This window comes from Saimiri boliviensis (genome assembly GCF_048565385.1).
Source record: "Saimiri boliviensis isolate mSaiBol1 chromosome 19 unlocalized genomic scaffold, mSaiBol1.pri SUPER_19_unloc_2, whole genome shotgun sequence".
Lineage (NCBI taxonomy): Eukaryota > Metazoa > Chordata > Mammalia > Primates > Cebidae > Saimiri > Saimiri boliviensis.
Genome location: NW_027412503.1, coordinates 1,337,894 through 1,359,252, shown reverse-complemented (window position 1 = coordinate 1,359,252; position 21,359 = coordinate 1,337,894). Strand labels below are relative to the sequence as shown.

General features: G+C 38.4%; 1 protein-coding gene and 1 long non-coding RNA gene across 3 annotated transcripts in view; one reads left to right on the top strand and one right to left on the bottom strand.

Annotated features, from left to right (window-relative positions):
• Positions 1-576: 576 nt before the first annotated feature.
• LOC141583256 (uncharacterized) overlaps positions 577-21,359 on the bottom strand; it is a 44,693-nt gene continuing 23,910 nt past the window's right edge. Inside the window, exon 7 of one of the 2 annotated variants that reach the window (XR_012515940.1) lies at positions 577-874. This is a non-coding gene — a long non-coding RNA (uncharacterized LOC141583256). Of the gene's footprint in view, positions 875-19,075; positions 19,433-21,359 lie in introns of those variants that run through there. The other variant, XR_012515939.1, reaches the window with a different exon arrangement.
• LOC141583268 (tripartite motif-containing protein 43-like) lies at positions 8,926-15,695 on the top strand. The gene is made up of 6 exons (XM_074392546.1): positions 8,926-9,336; positions 9,925-10,020; positions 12,115-12,342; positions 13,336-13,358; positions 13,890-13,987; positions 15,090-15,695. The coding sequence occupies exons 1-6, from the start codon at positions 8,926-8,928 to the stop codon at positions 15,581-15,583; spliced, it is 1,350 nt and encodes a 449-aa protein (XP_074248647.1). The 3' UTR covers positions 15,584-15,695.

Genomic DNA, 21,359 nt, shown 5'->3' with positions numbered 1-21,359 from the left:
GTGAAAAAGCACAACTGTCGTGAATACATAGGGGACCCAAAGATATTGAAAATATTATTTTCTTAATATAGCTAGTAGGTTCACAAATGTTCACTTCATTACTATTTTTCTCTACCTTGTGTGTTATATGATAGTGTTTTATATAAAATACTTTTAATAAAAAATTATTTCTTATGCTATACAGTGATTACATTTACTAAAAGTGTAATTTAATTAGTTTCTCAACCATGTGCTGAGCTAGTGATCTTCTGAGCCCTGGGGGGCCAGGCAGGGCGTGAGGCCTCCGCCTTGGAGCAGTTGTGCATGTTCCCCAGTGCGCTCTAGGACACACTGATGCTTTCCTATGTGTGAAGTGACATGAACAGATTAGACTTGATTCCCTGATAATGCCAGATGAGGGTTTTACCATATTTACCCATTCCCCTTGGATGTTTTACTGAGTTTGATTCTTCCATTTCAGAATAATTATTTTTTTTGCCTAATTATTATTTTTTTATTTTTAGTCCATAACAAGGAAATAAAAGAAACATATATACACAGATAAATATATGAACACTCACATGACTGTATATAATGTCTAGCTTTATTTCTAATATACTCCTTTAAACTTCACCAATATACCCATCATAAGTCTTTCTGAATGATATACCACAAAAATCTCTATGGATTCTCTAAAGAACCCTCTCAGGCTGCTTCTTTCAAAGCCTCTGCAGCTGCCTGCACTGTGAAGGCTGCAACAGCAGTCTTTCTCTTCACTTCTCCCTTAGTTTTGCAAAGATCCACTTTGGTTTCAATATCAAACAGAGCATCAGAAATTCCTGAAAATGACTCCCTTGAATACTTGCTGTGGCTGCTTGGAGCATGGATGACATGCCTGTTGATAAAACAGTATGGTCTTTATTAGTTGCCTAAATGTTACAGAAGAGAAACACAAGAGCATGCTACCATTTTAACATTGAATATTTCTAATTTAACAATTTGAACAAGTCACTTGTCAACTGAACTTCCACATTCAATCATCTCTAAAGACTAGTCTGGCCAGGGAAGGTAGTACAAGCCTGTAATCCCAGCCGCTTGGGAGCCAGAGGTGGGCTGATCACAAGGTCAGGGGTGCGAGACTAGCCTGGAAAGCATGATGAAACTCCGACTACTAAAATTACAAAAAGTTAGCCAGGCATGGTGGCGCATGCCTGTAGACCCAGCTACTCAGGAGGAGGGAGAATTGCTTGAACCCGGCAGGCAGAGATTGCAGTGAGCTGATTATGCCACTGAACTCCAGCCTGACCTATAGAGAGAGACTGTCTCAAAAAAAAAAATGATAGTCTATGAAATACATATTAATTAATTATATTTTCACTTTGAGCAAAAACTTAAAGTGGTAAGTGGTTCAGTGCTACAACAGTAACAATATAGAAAACACAGCCATCATTCTTGATAAGAGTATTTAGTTACAATTTTCCAAATTCTTCAAAATAAATTACACACAGTTTGTATTAGTATTTCACAGAGAAGAAAACTGAGGTCTGAGAAATCAGTGACTGAAGTATCTGTCTCAAGGCACATTACAAATAAGTCCTGATTTTTTAATGCATTATAATAAGTTATAGCACAACAGTGATCATTAAAGTCTTGTTTGTGATTAGCCAAAATTTTATTTTTTGTTCTTTTTTAAAAAGTCACACTATCATGTTAGAATATGTGACATAAAACATGAAGAATCATCAGAAACAATTTTGTAATGTTTCACATGACCACGGCAGAAGAATATTTTACAGTAGGAGCTCAGATAGTTCATGCAATAGACCGGGAAGAGAAGAACAAACTCTGACGTAAATAAATAAGCTCCAGAGCAGTGGCTCATGCTTTTAATCTCATAAATTTGGGAGGCTGAGGTGGGAGGACTGCTTGAGGCCAGGAGTTGGAGACAATCCTGGGCAACATAGGGACACCCTATCTCGACAAATAAAAGTACAAATATTAGCTAAGCATTGTGGCACGTGACTAGTCCTAGTGATTTTGGAGCCTGAGGTAGGAAGATTGATTGAGCACAGGTGTTTGAGGCTGCAGTGAGCTAAGATTCCACCACTGACCTCCAGCTTGGGAGACAGTGTGAGAACCTGTACCTTAAGAACAACAACAAAATAAGCAGGGCAATGGGTAAGTTAAAAATATGCTGCCATTGCCCAACCAATCAAACTTCCTAAAACATCCTCTTATTCCTGAGCCCAACTCTTTGATAATCCCTGGACAGAAAGACAGAGTCATTTCTGGCTGTCCAATGACCTAACCCCTTCTGCGATACATATAAGATCAACCTGGAGATGGTCAATGTTTGGTAGAAAAAATTGTGATAGTCAAGATGTAGGAGGAAAAGCACCTCTAAATACCAAACATAGAAAAAAATATATATGTTTATTATATACATTACATATAGAAGGATTTACTGGGTTTTGTGTATACATAAACAAAAATATATTTAAAATAGGAAAGGGGCCAGAATTATACACATAAGAATATAATCCTTTTATGATTTTTCTGATGGAACTAGGGAGATGTTTAATTTCTGCCGTGGCTTTCTTGATCTTTACATTTTCTAAAATAAACATATATTCTTTTAAAATAAGAAACAGAAAGATATTGAAAATAAAGATATTCAAAAATTATATTACATTGCATGAGAATATATTATATTTATCATTTACTACATATATTTTGAAATGTTCTAATGGCTTGCAAGAAATCAACTATGATATTTTTCCACAGGACAAAAAAGAGGAAAATTGATATTATAAGAGGGAGTCATTTTTTCTTTTCCTACCTATAAAAAAGTCTATCTGGTAACCCTAAAGATCAATAAATGCTCATTACAGAAACATCAGGTGATCATTAATCATTCTCAAAAATATTGGAAATCAAAATAAAATGAATATAGTTTTAGTTTCATGAAAATGTATTTCCATACACAAAATAAAATTTCAGAGCAAAACTGATTTTAATCAGTCATCTATGGGGATTGGGTCCAGGACCTGGATAAATATCGAAATTTGTGCATACTCAAGTCCTGCAGAAAAGACATGCATATATAAAAAGTTGTCCCTCTTCTGTGGAATTAACAGGCTGACGGTGAACAAACCACTCAACAAATCAAATTGATATATCAGTATAATAATCCAGATGGTAGTGAAAATTATTTAATATTTCATCTTTTCGAGTGATTTTCAGAATAATTTAAGTACAGCATTCACAGAGCCAGATAAGATGTTCTGGATCACCTTCCCGTGCCTCAGTGAGGAAATGTAGCTGAGTATGTGGAATCTGAAGCCACGTCTAGTCCCCTTGGGCTAACTAGCATAATATAACTCTCACCACATGCTTCATGCCCTTTGACATCCTGATCTTCACATTGTTAAGACAGTGAAGTAGGCAATAAGATAAAACAGAAAATAATTCCAAAAATCATGTCTAAGAGTCCAAATGGAATGTATCAGTTCTGTTTTTTTTTTTTGTTTTTAGAAACACATTCATAATTCTCTTACCTTATATTTTTTGTTAGTTCTTTATTAGCTACATCTGAGCTTCTCAGATTCAGGCTCATGTCCTGAGTATCATTCTGTGATGAAAGTTGTAACATAACAAAGCTAAATGAAAAATGATTGTTGAGATTTGTTCCACAGAAATAAAGTCACTCACTTTAGAGCCTTTTTACTGGATTTGTGTCTTTTCTACTTTGTGATATTTTTAGCAAAATCATTTTCTGTATGCAATACTAATATTTAAAAATATAAGTTTGAAAACAAAAAAATAATTTGGCAAGTTATAGTTCACCATCTTTAAAAGTAAAATGTTGGCCATTCACATATGTGGTTCCTTGCTTTCAATACTGTATTGTATTTTGTTTTCTTAAGAGATAGATCTCTCACCAGGCTGGATTGCGCAGGCTTGCTCACACCTCACTACAGCCTCAAACTCCTGGGCTCAAGCAATCCTCCTTTCTCGATTTCCTAAGTACCTGGGATTACAGTGAATAATACTATATTTTCTATCTACCCTTACTTGCTGATGCAAAATATACAGATAGAAAGGGCTGACTGTATTTATTTTTAATAAATAATGTGCTTAAGTAGACCTGTACAATTCAAGTCACTATTTTTCAAGCATTAAATGTATATTTTAACATCCTATTATAGGCAAATTAAGAACGATAGCATACATGGGTACCATATTTTTAAGTCTTATGAAACTACTGTGCTGAGGCTTTTAAAAGCACAGAAACAGCTGCATATGCCAATGGGAAAAATGATAGTGATTATTATTTATGCCAGAATAATAAATAACTGATAACCCCAGATATGCAAATACTGACAAGACTTTCTTCAACCTAGGTGTCCTAGTAATCTACTCACAGAAGTAATATCAATATTAAAATAAGATAACCTACTAATGTTTAGTAAGATGCCTGACAAATTGTAAGTATTTACCAAATGTTAACTAATAATATTCTTATTTTTAAAGCTAAACCTGTTAGGAACACGCAACACAGCATTTATTTCAGTCTTTCTACAATATTTGGCTGCCTGCTATGATTTAAACACTTTCACAGAACTCACATTCCAAAAGGAGTGATGGGGTTGCTATTGCCATAAGAGTGATTCAGCATAACTGAAAGTGTGTCAACATGCCCTGAGTAGATGAACTCTGAGTCACTGAATTCAACATACCAATTCCGTCACAACTTAATTAACCAATGAGAAGCAATCATTCCATTAAGAAAGGATTAATTATGTTATTCATTAATTTAGCACTTTCATTTTGTAATTTAGTTTTACTAACAGTTAGCATTTACAACTGGCTGATCATTTTCTATGAGCCAATTACTGTATTGAATATTTACACAATATGTGATTTTTAATCTTCAGAGCAATTCTGCAAGTTGGGCAGGGCAGAAGCCCCATTTCGTCGCTGAGATAAAAAAAGATCAGGAGTTAAGTAACTTGCCTAAATCAGTACTAGTTTTAGAATGAAATAGGAGGTCCATATTGTTATTTCAGTTGTACCCTGTTGACAAAGGAAAAATATAAATAACTAAAACCCCCATAATTTGAATTTTGGCTATGTTCAATATTTATGAATTTAGTATCATGAACTCACATTTTGTAATAGTATGTGGTAAATGAAACACAGAATCCCTGTTAGCAGCTCCCATAAACAGATGAGACAATCAAATGAAACATAATTTTAATAAAATGCTATGGGCTTCTGAATCAAAATTACAAGGCATTGCTACAAATACAAAAATTGATGTGGTTACCATATGTAAAGCATGTACACATATAAACACACACACACACACACACACACACACACACATTCTCTTTCTCTGTATCTTGTGTTAACACGCTGTATCCTTTGTTACAGGGGAAAGAAATGATACAAGAAAAGAAGGATGAAGACACAGTTCTTCCTTTGGTTTCAAAGGTTTGGATGGAAATTCAACATTCAGCTTAATTTACTTAGTGAGAAATTATTATGTGCAATGCACTGCTCAGTTGTTTCAGGAATTGTAAACATCAAATAGAGACACAAACTAGATTATTTGGAGAAAATGAAACAAATATAGAAATAAGGAAAGAAAAAGCTATGTGTCCTAAACAAACCATGTTTCTAATGATGAGGCACTTTGTCAAGGAGGGACATCATCATTTTTCTTTTCAAGTTAGAAAATCAGCTTCATGGAATACACCGTGTTTGAAATCTACTGAAAGTGTTATTCTCATTATTGACTTCTTACCCACAAAAAAAGTTGGAAAAAATTATAAACAATAAGGAAACAGTTCTCCCAATATTTCCCTAAAGATAACACAATTATTATACTAATTGATTAAATCCCTTTAATTTTTTCTATATTTGTTAAAGTAACCAAATTCTATTTACAATTTTATATGCTTTCTGCTTACTTTATATTTTGTCATAAATATCTTAGTATATTGTATTCGTAATCATCAATTTTTTTATATTTATTTATTGATTTATGTGTTTTGGAGACAGAATCTCACTATATCATTGCAGTGGCATGATCTCGGCTCACTGCGACCTCCGCCTCCCAGGCACAAGCGATTCTTCCGCCTCTGCCTCCATAGTAGCTGGGACTACAGGTGCCTGCCACTGCACCTGGCTAGAGCTTTCTAGACTTTCTCCCTATAACCCTTGAGCTGGGTTGGGCAGTGCCAGGTAATATAGGAGGGAATCGTATGTCCCACGGCTGCTGAGAGGCCCTTGGAAGGCTTCATCTGTAGCACAAGAAGGAAAAATATTCCTTCTGGAGTCGGGAGGCCAGGAGTAGCCTTAGATTAAATTCTTATATTACCATAAAAGTGAATTGCTGGGGGCTGTGGCTCAGGCTGCAATTCCAGCACTTTTGTAGTCCAAGGCAGGCAGATCACTTGAGGTCAGGAATTCCAGATAAATCTAGCCAACATAGTGAAACCCTCTCCTACTAAAAATGCAAAAAAAAAAAAAAGTTAGCCAGGCCTGGCAGCGGGCACCTGTAATCCCAGCTACTTGGGAGGCTGAGGCAGGAGAATTGCTTGAACTTCAGAGGCGGAGGTTTCAGTGAACTGCGATAGCTTCGCGGCACTCCAGCCTGGGCGACACAGCGAAACGTCATTAAGAAAAAAAAAAAAAAAAAAAAAACCTTTTGTTTTGAAGAAACTTTAATCAACTGTGTTAACACCCACCTACGCCCTCTGAAATCCAATTAGAGGAAAGGGGTGTGGTCTTCAGAGACGTATAAAAGGACACCGCAGGAGCCAAGCTCATTCTTCTCCAGCACCCACAGAGTGGCTTTGCAACTGGCCTTGGAGACTTCCAACAGCTACCGCCACTGCGCCGTGAGACCCTGATCCCTGAGCTGACTTCATCTGTTTGGACAGCAAGCTTTGGTGAGAACGTAGATCTATTTCTGAGGTAAGTGTACACTTTCCAGAGTAGGAGCTGCTATTAGGTTACAAACCAAAACAAACAAAATTTGGGGACTTTATCTGCAAACTTAGATTTTTTTTTAGATGAAATGATGTCATTTTCTGAGTTTTAAAAACAGCTCCATTTCTTTTTTTAAATTATTTTAAACATAACCCATAGGTTTACAAGCTCCATTTAACCTATTTACAAATTAAACATTTTTGTCATCTGTCTTGCTGCATGATCCTCAAATTAATGTTATGATTAATTTTTTACTTAATGTATTTTTTAGTTGTTTTATAGATTATAATCATTTTGCAGTAGTTTCCAAATATCTAGTAATTCTTTAATCTCTGAAGACTCTGTAAATGGGTTAGGAGTGTTGTAATCTATGTGTAAAAATGTGTTATATTCTACTCTACTAGGGAAAATGTGCCTATGTTGCAATGTATGCCTGTACATAGGTAGAGTGCTTTGAATGATTTGGGCAAACATTTTTTTCTAAAACACGGTAAAAGTCTCTTCAGAAACCTCAGTTCCTCTGTGGGAGAAAGCCAGAAATGGCTATCCATGTAGGAAAGTCTCACGGGCAACTATGCAGAAATATCAGAAATAGAGGGTTTCTGTATTTATACTGTGTAGAAACCAGGATTTTAGATTTTTCCTTTCTTTGTCTCTTTCTTTGTTTTAGACAGGGACACACAGCCTAGAGTGCAGTGGTGGAAATAATCCTCACTACTGGCTCTACTTAATACCTCAAGCAATTCTTCAGCCTCATCCCCCAAAGTAGATGGGACTACAGGCATGGACCACCATGTTGGGCTTTACATATATAATCTATATAGTGTGTGTGTGTGTGTGTGTGTGTGTGTGTGTGTGTGTGTAAAGATGGGGTTTCACCATGTTGGTCAGGCTGGTCTTGAACTCCCGACCTCAAGTGATCCACCTGCCTTGGCCTCCAAAGTGCTTGGATTACAGGCATAAACCACCAGGCCCGGCTGTGTGTGTGTGTTTTTAGAGACAGGCTGATCTAGACACTTTGCCATCATGTCGCCCAGTCTAGAACTGAGCTCAAAAAATCTGCCTGACTTGGTCTCCCAAAATGCTAGGATTACAAGTTTGAGCTACCTTGCCTGGCCTATGTTTTCTTCCCCCACCCCTTCCATTTAAAACACCACCTTACTGTCTAGTGCCTTTTATTATTGCATGATACTGAGTATTTTTCTGACTGTGTGAAAGAGTAATGACAATGCTTCCAAAGGGCTTAGAAAACATTTCTATCCTCTGTATACCCTTCTATATTTTATCAATATATCCGCAAACTAACAGACAGTCCAGGAATAGTAAACATGCCACAAAGTTTTTGTTGATTGAATGAACACAGCAGCCTAAAAAATGATTGTTTGTTCTATCTTGGAGAAGTACCTTTACCTTGGTTTGTTTTGCCTTGGAGTGTAAAGGCTAGCTTTGCCTGGTTTTGGACAAAGAATGACTTCTGCTTTATTTTCAAGCAGGGGCCCTCTGGACAACTCTGAGGGATCCTTGTTACAGTTAAATCAAACGATGAGAGTAGAAGAGCTTAGTTAGCATCCCTTCTCCAAACCAGTCCCTGGCAATTTAGAGTGTAACTACCCCATGAGTTGATAGCTTGATTAAATCCTAGAAGCCCAAGCAACTTGGTGGACACTAACACCTCAAAAAACTGACATTCTTCTGTGCAAAAGAGTTGGGTTTGGAAAGCTGGTTGTGCGTTGACTGGAGAACAATCACATTTTTCTGCAGAGGTTGATGGCTCTTAGTGCCTCAGTTTTCTATTTGTCCTATCTCTGTCATTGCAAATGAAAGCCAATTCTTCTCTAGAAAAAAAAACAAGATGTTATTTGATCACAACCTGATTGAGACTTTGCTTGGATCTTTGTCTCTCCAGGGCAGAAGATTAAATTCTTGTGGTTTTCTTCCCCCAGGAAAATGGACTCAGACTTCCAACAGGCCTTCCAGAAGGAACTCACCTGTGTCATCTGCCTGAACTACCTGGTAGACCCTGTCACCATAGGCTGTGGGCACAGCTTCTGTAGACCCTGCCTCTGCCTTTCCTGGGAAGAAGCCCAAAGTCCTGCCAACTGCCCTACGTGCAGGGAGCCATCACATCAAAAGGATTTCAAAACTGACATTTTTCTGAAGAATTTAGTGACGATTGCCAGGAAAGCCAGTGTCTGGCAATTCCTGAGCTCTGAGACACAAGTATGTGGGACCCATAGGGAAACAAAGAAGATGTTCTGTGCCACGGACAAGAGTCTGCTCTGCTCACTGTGCTCTAACTCTCAGGAGCACGGGGCTCACAAACACTGTCCCATTGAAGGGGCAGCTGAAGAACACCGGGTAAGACACAGTGCTGGGATCACCTGCAGGCTGGAGGGTGGAGGAGTTAAAGAGATGAGAAGGGAGATGAGAACCATTGTGGTGATCACTCCATCCTTTACTGAGTGCCAGGTGCTTTTGGAGGTACCAATGATGAAATTTTGAATTCAATATGCAACTATACCTGCCTTCACAAAGCCTGCACCCAAAAAGAGGGTGATTAAGTGAATGTCACTATTACTTTGACTCTACAGTATAACACTAAAGGCATCGAAAAGCTACCAAAACTACAAGAACAAAGAAAATACATTTTGGAAATGTATTTAATCTTACTGGACAAATGACAAAAGCAGGCGGCCAGCATAGTGGAAGGGTGTTTCACTGATCATTACCTAGGTTACAAGAAATCTTCACTCACCAGTTCCCTAAACTGTTATACATCTGAAACCTCAGATTTGAAAATACCGAGGATGAGCAGTGAAAAAACTTGGTTTATTTTCCTCTCTCTAGTCTGTTCATACATTTTAACCCTTGCCTGCGTATCTCACTCAGAGTATGGAATCTATGGTATTTGATTTTCTGTTGCTCACCCTCATAATTCTTTTGCAGGAGAAGCTCTTAAAGCAAATGAGGATTTTATGGGAAAAAATTCAAGAAAATCAGAGAAATCTAAGTGAGGAGGTAAAAACAAGCATCCTCTGGAGTGTAAGTATGAGATCATGTGTCTTCAGGACATGTTTGAGTCAGGCATGCCGAGAACATTTATATTAGCAACTTGAGTTGAAATTCTCATATGCCAGATTTTGTCATATGTTTATTTATAGCCTGGAAAACAACCTGACTGTTCAACATAACAATTGTTCAGGTGTTCTGGAAATGTTTTTCAGATAAGTAAATATATATATGTATATTTACATACATACATATATATATATGTAAATTCTGAGAGGCCAGTGTGCGCTTAAAATTAATCAGTATTTCAGGCAGAGGTTTCTGTATGAGATGAATTATGTAATACTGATTAAATAATACATAAATGAGAAATAAAGGCATTTAGCAGTAAATATGATGTTGCTCCTAGGGAAAAAAGTGGGTGGAAACAGTAATTTAAGAACTATGCCTGTGTTAGTGAAATCTGATAGCAAAGGACCCAGACCATGATGCCTGTTTGAGTAGGAGAAAATGTAACGTGATGAAAAGCTGAGGAGAAGAAACGAAAATGACTAGGGGAGTGAGAGAACAGTTTGTCAATATTGGGAGGAGAAACACAATGGAATGGGGATTCATGTTCTTAGAATGGTGAGGCAAGACTGTAGCTTTAGACAGAAGAAGGGAGGAGGCAGAGCAGAGGTGGTCAGTTTCAGAGATAGGGGCTACAATGTTTATTGAGATCTTTTTTGTGTGATGACTTCTGACCCTGATTAGAATATACTGACAACATTTACTAAGAATGACTGTTTAGGCTGTGAAGTACAAAGATTTGAGACTACAGACTAATTGAGTAACAAATATATATATTGTTGATGATGATTTAACAATCAATGATAAATTTTACTTGTTTTCTAGTGGTATTTCAGATTTGAGAGGACATATATTTAAACATTTAAATCTAAAGGGCTTTTATGCAGGTGTTCAGGAATTGATGAATTATAAACATTTTGAAGGAAGGTCTTTTTTTAGGTTCTGGGGTACATGTGCAGGTCATGGAAGATTGTTGCATAGGTACATTCATGGCAAGGTGGTTTGTTGCCCCCATCCCCCCATCACCTATAACTGACATTTCTCCCCACGTTATCCCTCCTACCTTCCCTCCCACTATTCCCCCCAGCACCCACAATGGACCTCAGTGTGTGAGGCTCCCATCTCTGTGTCCACATGTTCTCATTGTTCAACGTCCACCTATGAGTGAGAACATGTGGTGTTTGATTTTCTGTTCTTGTGTCAGTTTTTTGAAAATGATGGTTTCCAGGTTCATCCATGTCCCAACAAAGGACACAAACTCATCATTTCTTATAGCTGCATAGTATTCCATGGTGTATATGTGCTACATTTTCTTTGTCCAGTCTATCATCAGTGGGCATTTGGGTTGGTTTCAGGTCTTTGCTATTCTACACAGGGCTGCAATGAACACATGTGTGCATGTGTCTTTATAATAGAATGATTTCTAGTCCTTTAGGTATACACCGAGTAATGAGATTGCTGGGTCAAGTGGAATTTCTATTTCTAGATCCTTGAGGAATTGCCACACTGTCTTCCACAATGGTTGAACTAATTTACACTCCCATCAACAGTGTAAAAGCATTCCTATTTCTCCACATCCTCTCCAGCATCTGTTGTCTCCTGATTTTTTAATGATCGCCATTCTAACTGATGTGAGGTGGTATCTCAATGTGGTTTTGGTCTGCATTTCTCTAATGCCCAGTGATGATGAGCATTTTTCATGTTTCTTGGCCTCACATATATCTTCTTTTGAAATGTATCTGTTCATATCCTTTGCCCACTGTTGGATGGGTTTGTTGGTTTTTTTCCTGTAAATCTGTTTTAGTTCTTTGTAGATTCTGGGTATTAGCCCTTTGTCAGATGGGTGGCCTGTGGATATCGCTCTGGTTCTATGTCTCACTCAGTGGGAGCTGCACTCCAGAGAAGCTTCCTGGTCTCCACTAAGGAAGATCTTTTTAACTTATCCTAGTGTTTGCAAAGAATGAAAATTAAACGAAGGAAAGGTCAGGATGAATTAGTGGGTTCTGTGAGGTGGAAGTCGACCTGGGTATGTAACCTACAAAATCCATGTCTCTCCAGGCCTATGCACTTCTTCGTGCACAGATGATCAGGGTTGAGTATATGAAGGTGCATCCAGTTCTCCATAAGGAAGAAAAACATTTAGAGAGACTGTGCAAGGAACACCAAGAGATATTTCCACAAATCCAGAGAAGTTGCATCAACATGCATCAAAAGAAGAAGCACTTGAAAGAAATGTATCGGGAACTAATGGAAATGTGTCATAAACCAGATGTGGAGCTGCTCCAGGTAAGAACTGAGGATGTCCCTTGAGACACTTTGTATTAGCTGACATTTACATCTTTGCTTTTCATTGGGTACCAAAGACATACTTCATCTCCTGCATTGATGGTGATAGACATTCCCACCTAGTTATAGAGATAAACTACAACTCCTAACCTAATCATAGAAACAAAGCTTTAGGGAGCTGTGCAGATAGATTTCCACAGAACATTTTCCACCTCAAGCTTTCTTCTCCAGTTCATTTCATTAAAACTCTGGAAGAGAAAACTTTCATGTGAAAATAATATTTTTGTCTATGTTGGATGATACATAGAAATTATGAAGAAACTAACATTTCCTTCTTCCTTTTTTTGGGCAGTCCTAGGTTTGAAATGCCCTTGACTTGAGCCACATTACCCCTCAGGAACTAGCCCTGAAAAAGACCACATTGTAGACAGCTGCAGCAATGCACAGTCACTACTCAACCGTTCTCTCTCACTCAGATCCAGGGTCCTGAATTTATCAGAAACAGATTCTGTCAATTGGTCTTACTGGTATTAATGTGAGAAATGAGAATACATTTTAAAAGACCTGCAGTGATAGTACGTAGTACTTCGAAAGTTTTCAAAACCTAAAGACTAGACAGGTGGAATCTAACAACCTGTGTGTTCATTTGCTTCCTTCTTTTGAGACAGAGTGTTGTTCTGTCACCCAGTCTGAGTGCAGTGGCCTAATCTCAACTCACTGCAACCTCTACCTCCTGTGTTCAAGCAATTCTCCTGCCACACCCTCCCCAGTAGCTGAGACTGCAGGCATGCACCATGACACCCAGTTAATTTTTTTGTATTTTTATCAGAGATGAGGTTTTGCCATGTTGGCCAGGCTAGTCAGGATCTCCTGTCCTCAGGTGATCCATTCACCTTGGCCTCCCAAAGCGTTGGAAATACAGATATGAGTCACTACACCCAGCCAGAATAACAACTTTCTAAAGAAGTATCTTTTTTCTCTCTCTCTTTACAGGATTTGGGAGACATCATGGCAAGGTATGTTTTTGGTCATCATTGCAGGCCGAAGCACAAGGTGTGCTATGAAAAACATCAAGCTGTTTTCAACAAAGTGAAAACATAATTTGTTAACATAATGTGTCAGTGTGATTGTGTGTGTATGTGTGTGTACTCAGGTGTTCGTGTGTTATGTTGAATATGTTTTCTTATGCCCTGTATCAGATTTTAATCTTTTCTTACTTTCCCAAGTGACTCAGGGGGTAATGTTTTGAAGAGTTCAATGCAGAAGTTACTAGGATATAGTTGCCTAATTTTAAGATTCAGAATCATAATTAGAAACAAACTATTTGGTGGCAGATAGAGAGAGAGGCAATTATCTTTCAGTGGTAGTAGGTTAGAAATGGAGTGAATCCTTAGAAAGATTCCCTAAGAGAGCCATAAACCCATCCTAGGATTGTGGAGTTACATGGCAATATCAGAAGTGGGTTTGAATGAAGGATTTCCTGTTGGAATCTATTTCTTAAACACAGACACCAGAAAGGTTAACCAACTGCACCTGCTTCCTTGCAGGAGCGAGTCCGTGCTGCTGCACATGCCCCAGCCTGTGAATCCAGAGTTAACTGCAGGGCCCATCACTGGACTGGTGCACAGGCTCAACCGCTTCCGAGGTGAGTGTCGCCGTCTTGCTGGGATCAACATGTAATGTCTTCAAGTATGGTTTCTATGGGCAGTTTTCCTAGTGTAATGGTATTTCATCTGGAAGAAACTAGTTTGTGAATAAGTCTTTATATTTATAGTTTCACTATCATCAAACAGACTAAATTAAAAGCTGGTAAAATGTAATAAGAATCAGCCATATAACATATTACTTAGAAAAACATAAAACATGCAGAATGGCTCCTTAGGACTTAGAAACATTCTCTGACAAAATTTCATGTATACAAGTATTACATGAGGTATACAGAACTGAGTTAATTCAGGACATTTCAACTTGAAATTAAGTGCTGTTAATGATTGTGATTTGGTGACAGTGTTTTTTTTTTTAAGTAAACTTCAGGTGAAGTTTCATAGCATTTGTAATTTTAATCATGTGCATTTTAATCAACCAAAACACCCATGAGTAACTTAAATAACAATGCAAATCTGAGAATCTGCAAACAATAGGAAAGTGATTTGGTGGTTGATGAGCCCTTAGATAGAACTCCAGGACAGATCATGATCAATCAGGCAGATAAAAGAAGTCTGTGCTGAAATCCAGCATGAAAGTCAGATAATTCCTGCAAGGAATCTGCACTTTCCAGAAGATGGATTCAGATTTTCTCTTTAAGTATGAATTTGCTTACTTCAGTGGCAGATCATATTTCTGGCAAAGTGATAATTTATTTAGGTGTAAGAATGGCTCCCCACCTCGTCTCCTGTCCCCAGCCTCCTGCTCTTCCCTGACAGGGAAGAGGAAATGCACATATATTTTATTGCCATGGACTTGGATGCAGTGCAAGAGCTTCCAGTTTTTCAGTTGTCATAAGAAGTAGCTGACTAGACTTAGGCATGACAATCCTCCCCTTATATTTTTGAGTTTATAGAAATTGTGGTCCTTGTAGTTTAGCCATGTACTTATGCAGATATCCTAACACCCTCTGATTCCAACATTTTTCCAGACAAAAGTTGCCTTTTAATCTTGACCTGTGGTTTCTAGTGAGAGTCTCTTTCTTATCTGAACCTAAGAATGTAGAAGCTGCTTTTCACTGGAACATTCTCTTTTTTCTACAGTGGAAATTTCCTTCAATTATGAAGTAAGCAATCACATTATCAGCCTGTTTGAGGATGTGAGAAGTTGGTTGTTTAGACCTGAACGGGAAAGTGGATCTGTGAATTCTGACAGACCTGACTATTTTGCTGCATGGGGAGCCCAGGGCTTCTCCTCTGGGAAACACTATTGGGAGCTGGATGTGAACGACTCTTGGGACTGGGCTCTGGGTGTCTGTAAGGACTCCCAGATAAGGAAGAATGGCACCATGATTACATCTGTGGACATATTTCTTCTTTTATGTGTGAAGGTGAATCATCATTTCCGTCTCTTGACCAGCTTTCCAATGCTTGCTCACTATGTAGAGAAACCTCTGGGCCGGGTTGGTGTGTTTCTGGATTTTGAAAGTGGAAGTCTGAGTTTTTTGAATGTAGCCAAGAATTCCCTCATATGGCGTTACCCGGATGGCTCCTTAAATTTCCCTGTCAGGCCTTTCTTTTACACTGGCCACAGATGATTAAGATAAAGAAAGCTGACTGTTTGGGAACTGCATGTACAAGGGAGTCCTTCACTGTTCAAGCAAAGGAATCATACTGTTCGGGCTTTTTTTCTGTTTTAGTGTCACTTTATTACAGTTAAATAAAAAATATGTAAAATGCAAAATAGTTTTGTATGCTTTTCTACAATTAAAATAATCTCTAATGGCCCATTACCTAAAGTGTATATTGTGATTTTCAACTGCTTTGTGAATTTATTGGATGGAATTCTGGAAATATGTGGGTGTGTGATTCCAGCTGAATGATCTCAGGCAGGAACATAATTTGCACATCATGGACAGACAGGATTTTGCACAATGCATTTGCAAGTGTGGGAGCTCCCTCCTATTGATACAATAAAGTCTGCACCTCATCACTTTAGGGGGGACATTTATTTTACACCTAAATTGTCACTGAATCTTTGGGCAAAAATGAGGATTTAACAGGCATGTGTCCTATGGTGACAAAAACACATTCTGAGAAATGCATTATTAAGTGATTTTTATCACTGTGTGAACATCAGAGTGAACTTACAAAAACCTAGATAGAACAGCCATCTGCAGACATGGGCCAAATGGTGCAGCCTGAGGAGCCTTGCTTCTCTGAGAACTTGCCAGCAATGCCTGAGCTAGAACCCAAAAGGTTTAACCCACATTGACTTCTGTAGCTGTTTAAAAAAGCAAACAGCATCACCCAGGGGAAAATAGACAGAGGAGCAGACTGTCTGCTTTAAAATGTGTTTATACTTAAAATTCACACAGATTGTGAATTCTCACTGATAACCTAGACCTGAGACATCATCATCACCTCATGTTACAGTGGGAACACATTAGTGTCAGGAAAAAAGAAAACAAGACAAAACAAGCAAAACCCAGTTCTGATAAAAACCCAGATTTTAGTGAGTCAACTGAGTCTGTCTACCTACCACATGGTCATTTTCATGATCACCAATTAAATAATGGCAACAGATGTTCTACTCCCAGTCTAGAAGATGATCCTGACTGATGTCTGGGGTTCCTCAGTTGGGGCTGTTACCTCGAATATATTCAAAGGGCCTCTTCATGTAGCCACTTGGGCTTGCTCACAGCATGGTAGTTACCTTTCCACAGTGAAGATTCCCACAGAGTCAGGAGAAGTGTTATTATGCTAGAGTAAAACATCAGCTATAGTCACAACACTACACAAAGTAAAGGGACTAGAACATTCAACAGTAGCAGTCTTGAAGTTACATCATTGGAAGAGAATGTGGGATGGAATGTATCTTTAAGAAGTGGACATTGAGGATCTACATCCAGAGACTGTGGTCCTATAAAACATGAGCTCTAAGAAGCCCCTTAGATCTGCCCCAGATTCGTGTAAAAGGGCAATTGACAATTGAGACCAAAAAAGAATTAAATATTCTTTTGGAATTTTTTTTCAAGATTTAGTATCAACTGGACAATCATTATGAAAACAACATGGCAAAACCATTGAGGAAGATGCACAAGATACTGAAGTAGAGGGAGTGAAGGATGATCCATCTCCTTCAAGATGACCAGAGACAGACCCACTAACTCTAGGACAGTGAGATGAAAAAGGTCAGTGCACCCTTGGCAGGAACACCTCTGATGTCTCTAAGTGGCTGGAAACTATTAATGTAGGCCTTCTGAGTGCCTTGTACTTTTCAAGATTTCTTGATGATAAGAGCCACTAACCAGATTTCATAATACATAGAATACCTTCAGCACAGAGGGTGAGAAAGTCTTTCCTTCAAAAGCCAGAAGTTCAGAAACTTGTAGCCACGGCATCCAATGGACCTTACTGTAAGTGTGGACTAAAGAGAGAGAAGCATTGGCTTTAACCTCAGATAAACGCTGTTCCATTCTCACTGCCCTGTGACTCCCATACTCACAAGGGAAGATGAGGTTAGGTGCTGTGGCTATTCCTTCTTCTGGACTGTAGAAATTTTTGATGCTGACTCAGAGATATGTTCTCTGTTTATTAAAATCTAATGCCTATTAACATTCTGCTGTGAAGGAGATAGGCTGTGTCCTGTCACAGGCCTCTCACCCTGTGCCCATATGTTCCACTCCTCTGGCCCTTAGTGATCCATGATGCCTGCCAGAATCACTGAGATTCTTCTCCACCTCCATCAGTCCTCTGGCCCAGGTCTCAGAACACAGGTCCCTGTCTATCCATTTCTCATTATCTGCCCTTGTCCTTCAAATTCACAACATAAGAAAAGTTGGTCATCAAAATATCCTGGAATGGGAAACAAGGGTTTCCTCTTTGGCCTGAGACCCAGCAATGCAGATGCAGGATTCAAAGGTAGGAGGAGGAAGCAAAAGTGGATGCCCTTGAAAATACTCAGTCACATCCTTGTGACATCTGAAAAGGTAAAAGGTATTTGGTGTTAAACAATTGGAACGGAGAAAGAGGACAGTCACGTTCAGGTGTATATGGAGAAAGAGAGATTCTGTCAGTGCCTTACACAAAGTAAAACTCTCTTACTTTAATGGGATGTACCCATGCATGTGTCAGAAAAGTAATCCTAGGTGAGAAAAAGCAAAGTCATAGTGAAGAAGGGATCCAGATAAAGAAGGGAACAGGCAACATTTCCTGCACATTTCAAAATGATCATTTCCCGGAATTAGCATGAAGTGTCTGTTGTATATCAGTATCCAAAGTGAAAAAGACAGCTGAGAGTAATATGGTGTCATGGTTTAGAGCGATGTCTTGAAGTTAAACTGCCTCACTTTGATTCCCACACCCACTGCTTATAAGCCTCATTCCCAGAACAAAGTGCCTTTCTCAAAGCAATGTGTGTGGATGTGGACTCCATGGGTGTGTTATGCGTATATTTACATAATATAGTGTTGATATATACACAGTAATTGTGTGTACACACACACACACACACACACACACACACACACACACACATATCCTGCACCTATATAAAATAATTGGATCAGTACCTTGCAAAATGGTTAAAATTTACTTAAACAAACAGCTATAAGACAGAGAAACTGTAAAGGTAGTTCAGCCAAAAAAAAAAAAAAGCAAATAAGAGAAATAACAGAAACTTATGAGGAGGCAAGGAAAAAAAGAGCAAATCATTGAGAGAGAACCCAGGTTTAAGATAGCAGTAAGTGAAAGTGCCAGAAAAAGCATTTTAAAACCCAAAGAACTATAAATCGTTCTACTATAAAGACACATGCGCATGTGTATTCATTGCTGCCCTGTGTACAATAGCAAAGACCTGGAACCAACCCAAATGCTCATCAATGATAGACTGGACAAAGAAAATGTGGCACATATGCACGATGGAATACCACACTGCCATGAAAAACAATGAGTTCATGTCCTTTGTAGGAACTTGGATGAATCTAGAAACCATCATTCTTAGCAAATTGACACAAGAACAGAAAACGAAACTCCACATGTTCTCACTCACAGGCGGGTGTTGAACATGCAAACATGTAACTCAGGGAGAGGAGCATCACACACTGGGGGCAGTTGGGGGAGGCTAGGGGAGGGACAGCAGGGGGTAGGGAGTGTGGGGAGGGATAACATGGGGAGAAATGCCACATATAGTATGCACCTATGCAACAACCCTGCATGATCTGCACATGGACCCTAGAACCTAAAGTACAATTTAAAAAAATTAAAAAATTTAACAAAGTTCTTTAAAACTTCTAACATTTGCATTAGAAGATTGATTAGAGAAAGGACACATTTGCATATCACTGGGACGGAGGTTTCATTGGTTCTCACACTCAGGGTTCTAAGATGCCATGATCGTGACATGCAGCAGTCACAGATCTCAAGGATCACTGGAGCTCTCCAACCTGCCTCAAAAGAAAGCAGAAAATGCTGAAGGTCTCGGCTAAGGGATTCACAATCTAGGACTTGGGCTTTAGCCTGTGAATCACCTTCCTGTATGTTGTCCTCAATTTGTAGAGTTGTGACACAATGCTACTTTTCAGCTCCCAGAACATCTCAAATGACACCACAGGCTGCTCCCCTAGGCTCCTAAGCCTTGCTGTGTCTCCTAGTCTTAGTTTGGAGAGCCATGGTGGTTCTCAGTCACCCTCAGAGTATGTGAGGCAGACACCCCAGCCAGTTTATAGTGGAGCCACAGAAAAATGGGAGACTTAATGAGGCTGTGTGAGGACACTGGGAATATGAAGTATAAAGGACTGAACCCATATGTTCTGGCTTCAACATTTTTCCCAATCACCCAGGTGTGCACCCACTCAGGACTCAACTTCCCTTTTGTTCAGTGATGCCTGTCAAATAAGCTTTAAATAAACTTCCATAGATTAGGGAGATCTGGCTCTTAGCTTAACAGGTTCAATGAAGGACTTCACATGACTGATTATCTGTGAGAAATGAACCCTGATTTCCTGGGGTTGAGAATATTATAGATTTTATAATGTCTTCACATTTCAGTCCACATTTATTTTATGAATATGCTCCAAAATTTTATTCGCTTTCTTTTTTTTGAAGACGTGTTCATATTTCAGTCCACCTTTATTCTGCAAACTATGCTGAAAATTATTTTACTACTTTCTAACTCTCTCTCTCTCTCTCTCTTTCTGAGACATGGGTATCTCATTTTACTATAAAAATCTGCATTCTCTATCTACTATATTATTCTTTCAAATGTAAATAGATTTTGTACTATCCATTCCATAAGTAATTTATACTGCCTTTTACTTTGTAATCTACTATATACATTGGTTTATTACACTTTGTGTTTCTATAACAGAATTCCTGAGGTTAGGTATTTTGTAATAGAAAGAAGTCAATGCCCACAATCCTGGCTACTGAAAGTCTAAGATTGGGCAGATGGACCTGGTGAGGGACTCTGGTAGAGTTCATTTATTCCAGGAAGTGGAGAAGAAGCAGGCAGGTTCAGAGACATTATGTGGTGAGAGAGAAAGCAAGAGAGAGAAACCAGGAAGACAGATTTTTTTAAAAACAACTTGCTCTCTCAGAAACATAATCATTCCTGCTGAAGCTAAACTTCACAACCCCATCTCAGCCCAAAAACATGAAGGCATTCCCATGACCCAAACATCTCGGAGTAGGCCCTACCTCTCAACACTGATAAACTGGAGATCAGTTTCAACATGGGATTTCACAGAAAGGAGCCAAACCATAGAACATATGATAGTTTAAGTGATGGTAGCCTCCTCATTTTAAGTTTTATTTTCTCCTTCCCTATCACTTTATCTTTTTTTAATAAATTGAAGATCCAGGAAAAGTTTCAAAATCAGCACTATGAAATAAAATTTTGTTGTAATTATTTAAAACCTAAACATAATGATATTTTCTTAGACTGTGAATCTGGCATTCAATCTATTTCTTGATTTTGTTGGAATTCATCACTTAGAATTTTCATTCATTATGTTCTTGGAAACTTCAATGCAATATTTCTTTATATTAGGTCTTTTATTTGTTCATATATTTGTTAGCTGCACATGTAGTATGTATTATGTTCTAAGAATTGCATTAGAAAGTGAGAATATAGTGGCAAATAAGACCAATTCTGGCCTTACCATTTTAGAATGTACAGTTTCATAGTAATATCTACAAATTGAATGAGAATTTGTTGGATATTATGAGGAGCTAGCATAATATTCTTAGAGTGTGTAATAATAACTGTCTGGTCTACAGATGGTGGGAGGAATTTCCCAAAATGCTTTTGTTTGAGGTTTTCTGAAAAGTAATGAATGATTAGGATTTAGAGACATAATCAGCCAGATACTT

Coding starts and splice junctions, on each gene's coding strand:
- LOC141583268 (XM_074392546.1), top strand. CDS start 8,926: ATGGACTCAGACTTCCAACAGGCCTTCCAGAAGGAACTCACCTGTGTC. Junction 13,359..13,889: donor TTGGGAGACATCATGGCAAG/GTATGTTTTTGG, acceptor GCTTCCTTGCAG/GAGCGAGTCCGTGCTGCTGC. Junction 13,988..15,089: donor CAGGCTCAACCGCTTCCGAG/GTGAGTGTCGCC, acceptor TTTTTTCTACAG/TGGAAATTTCCTTCAATTAT.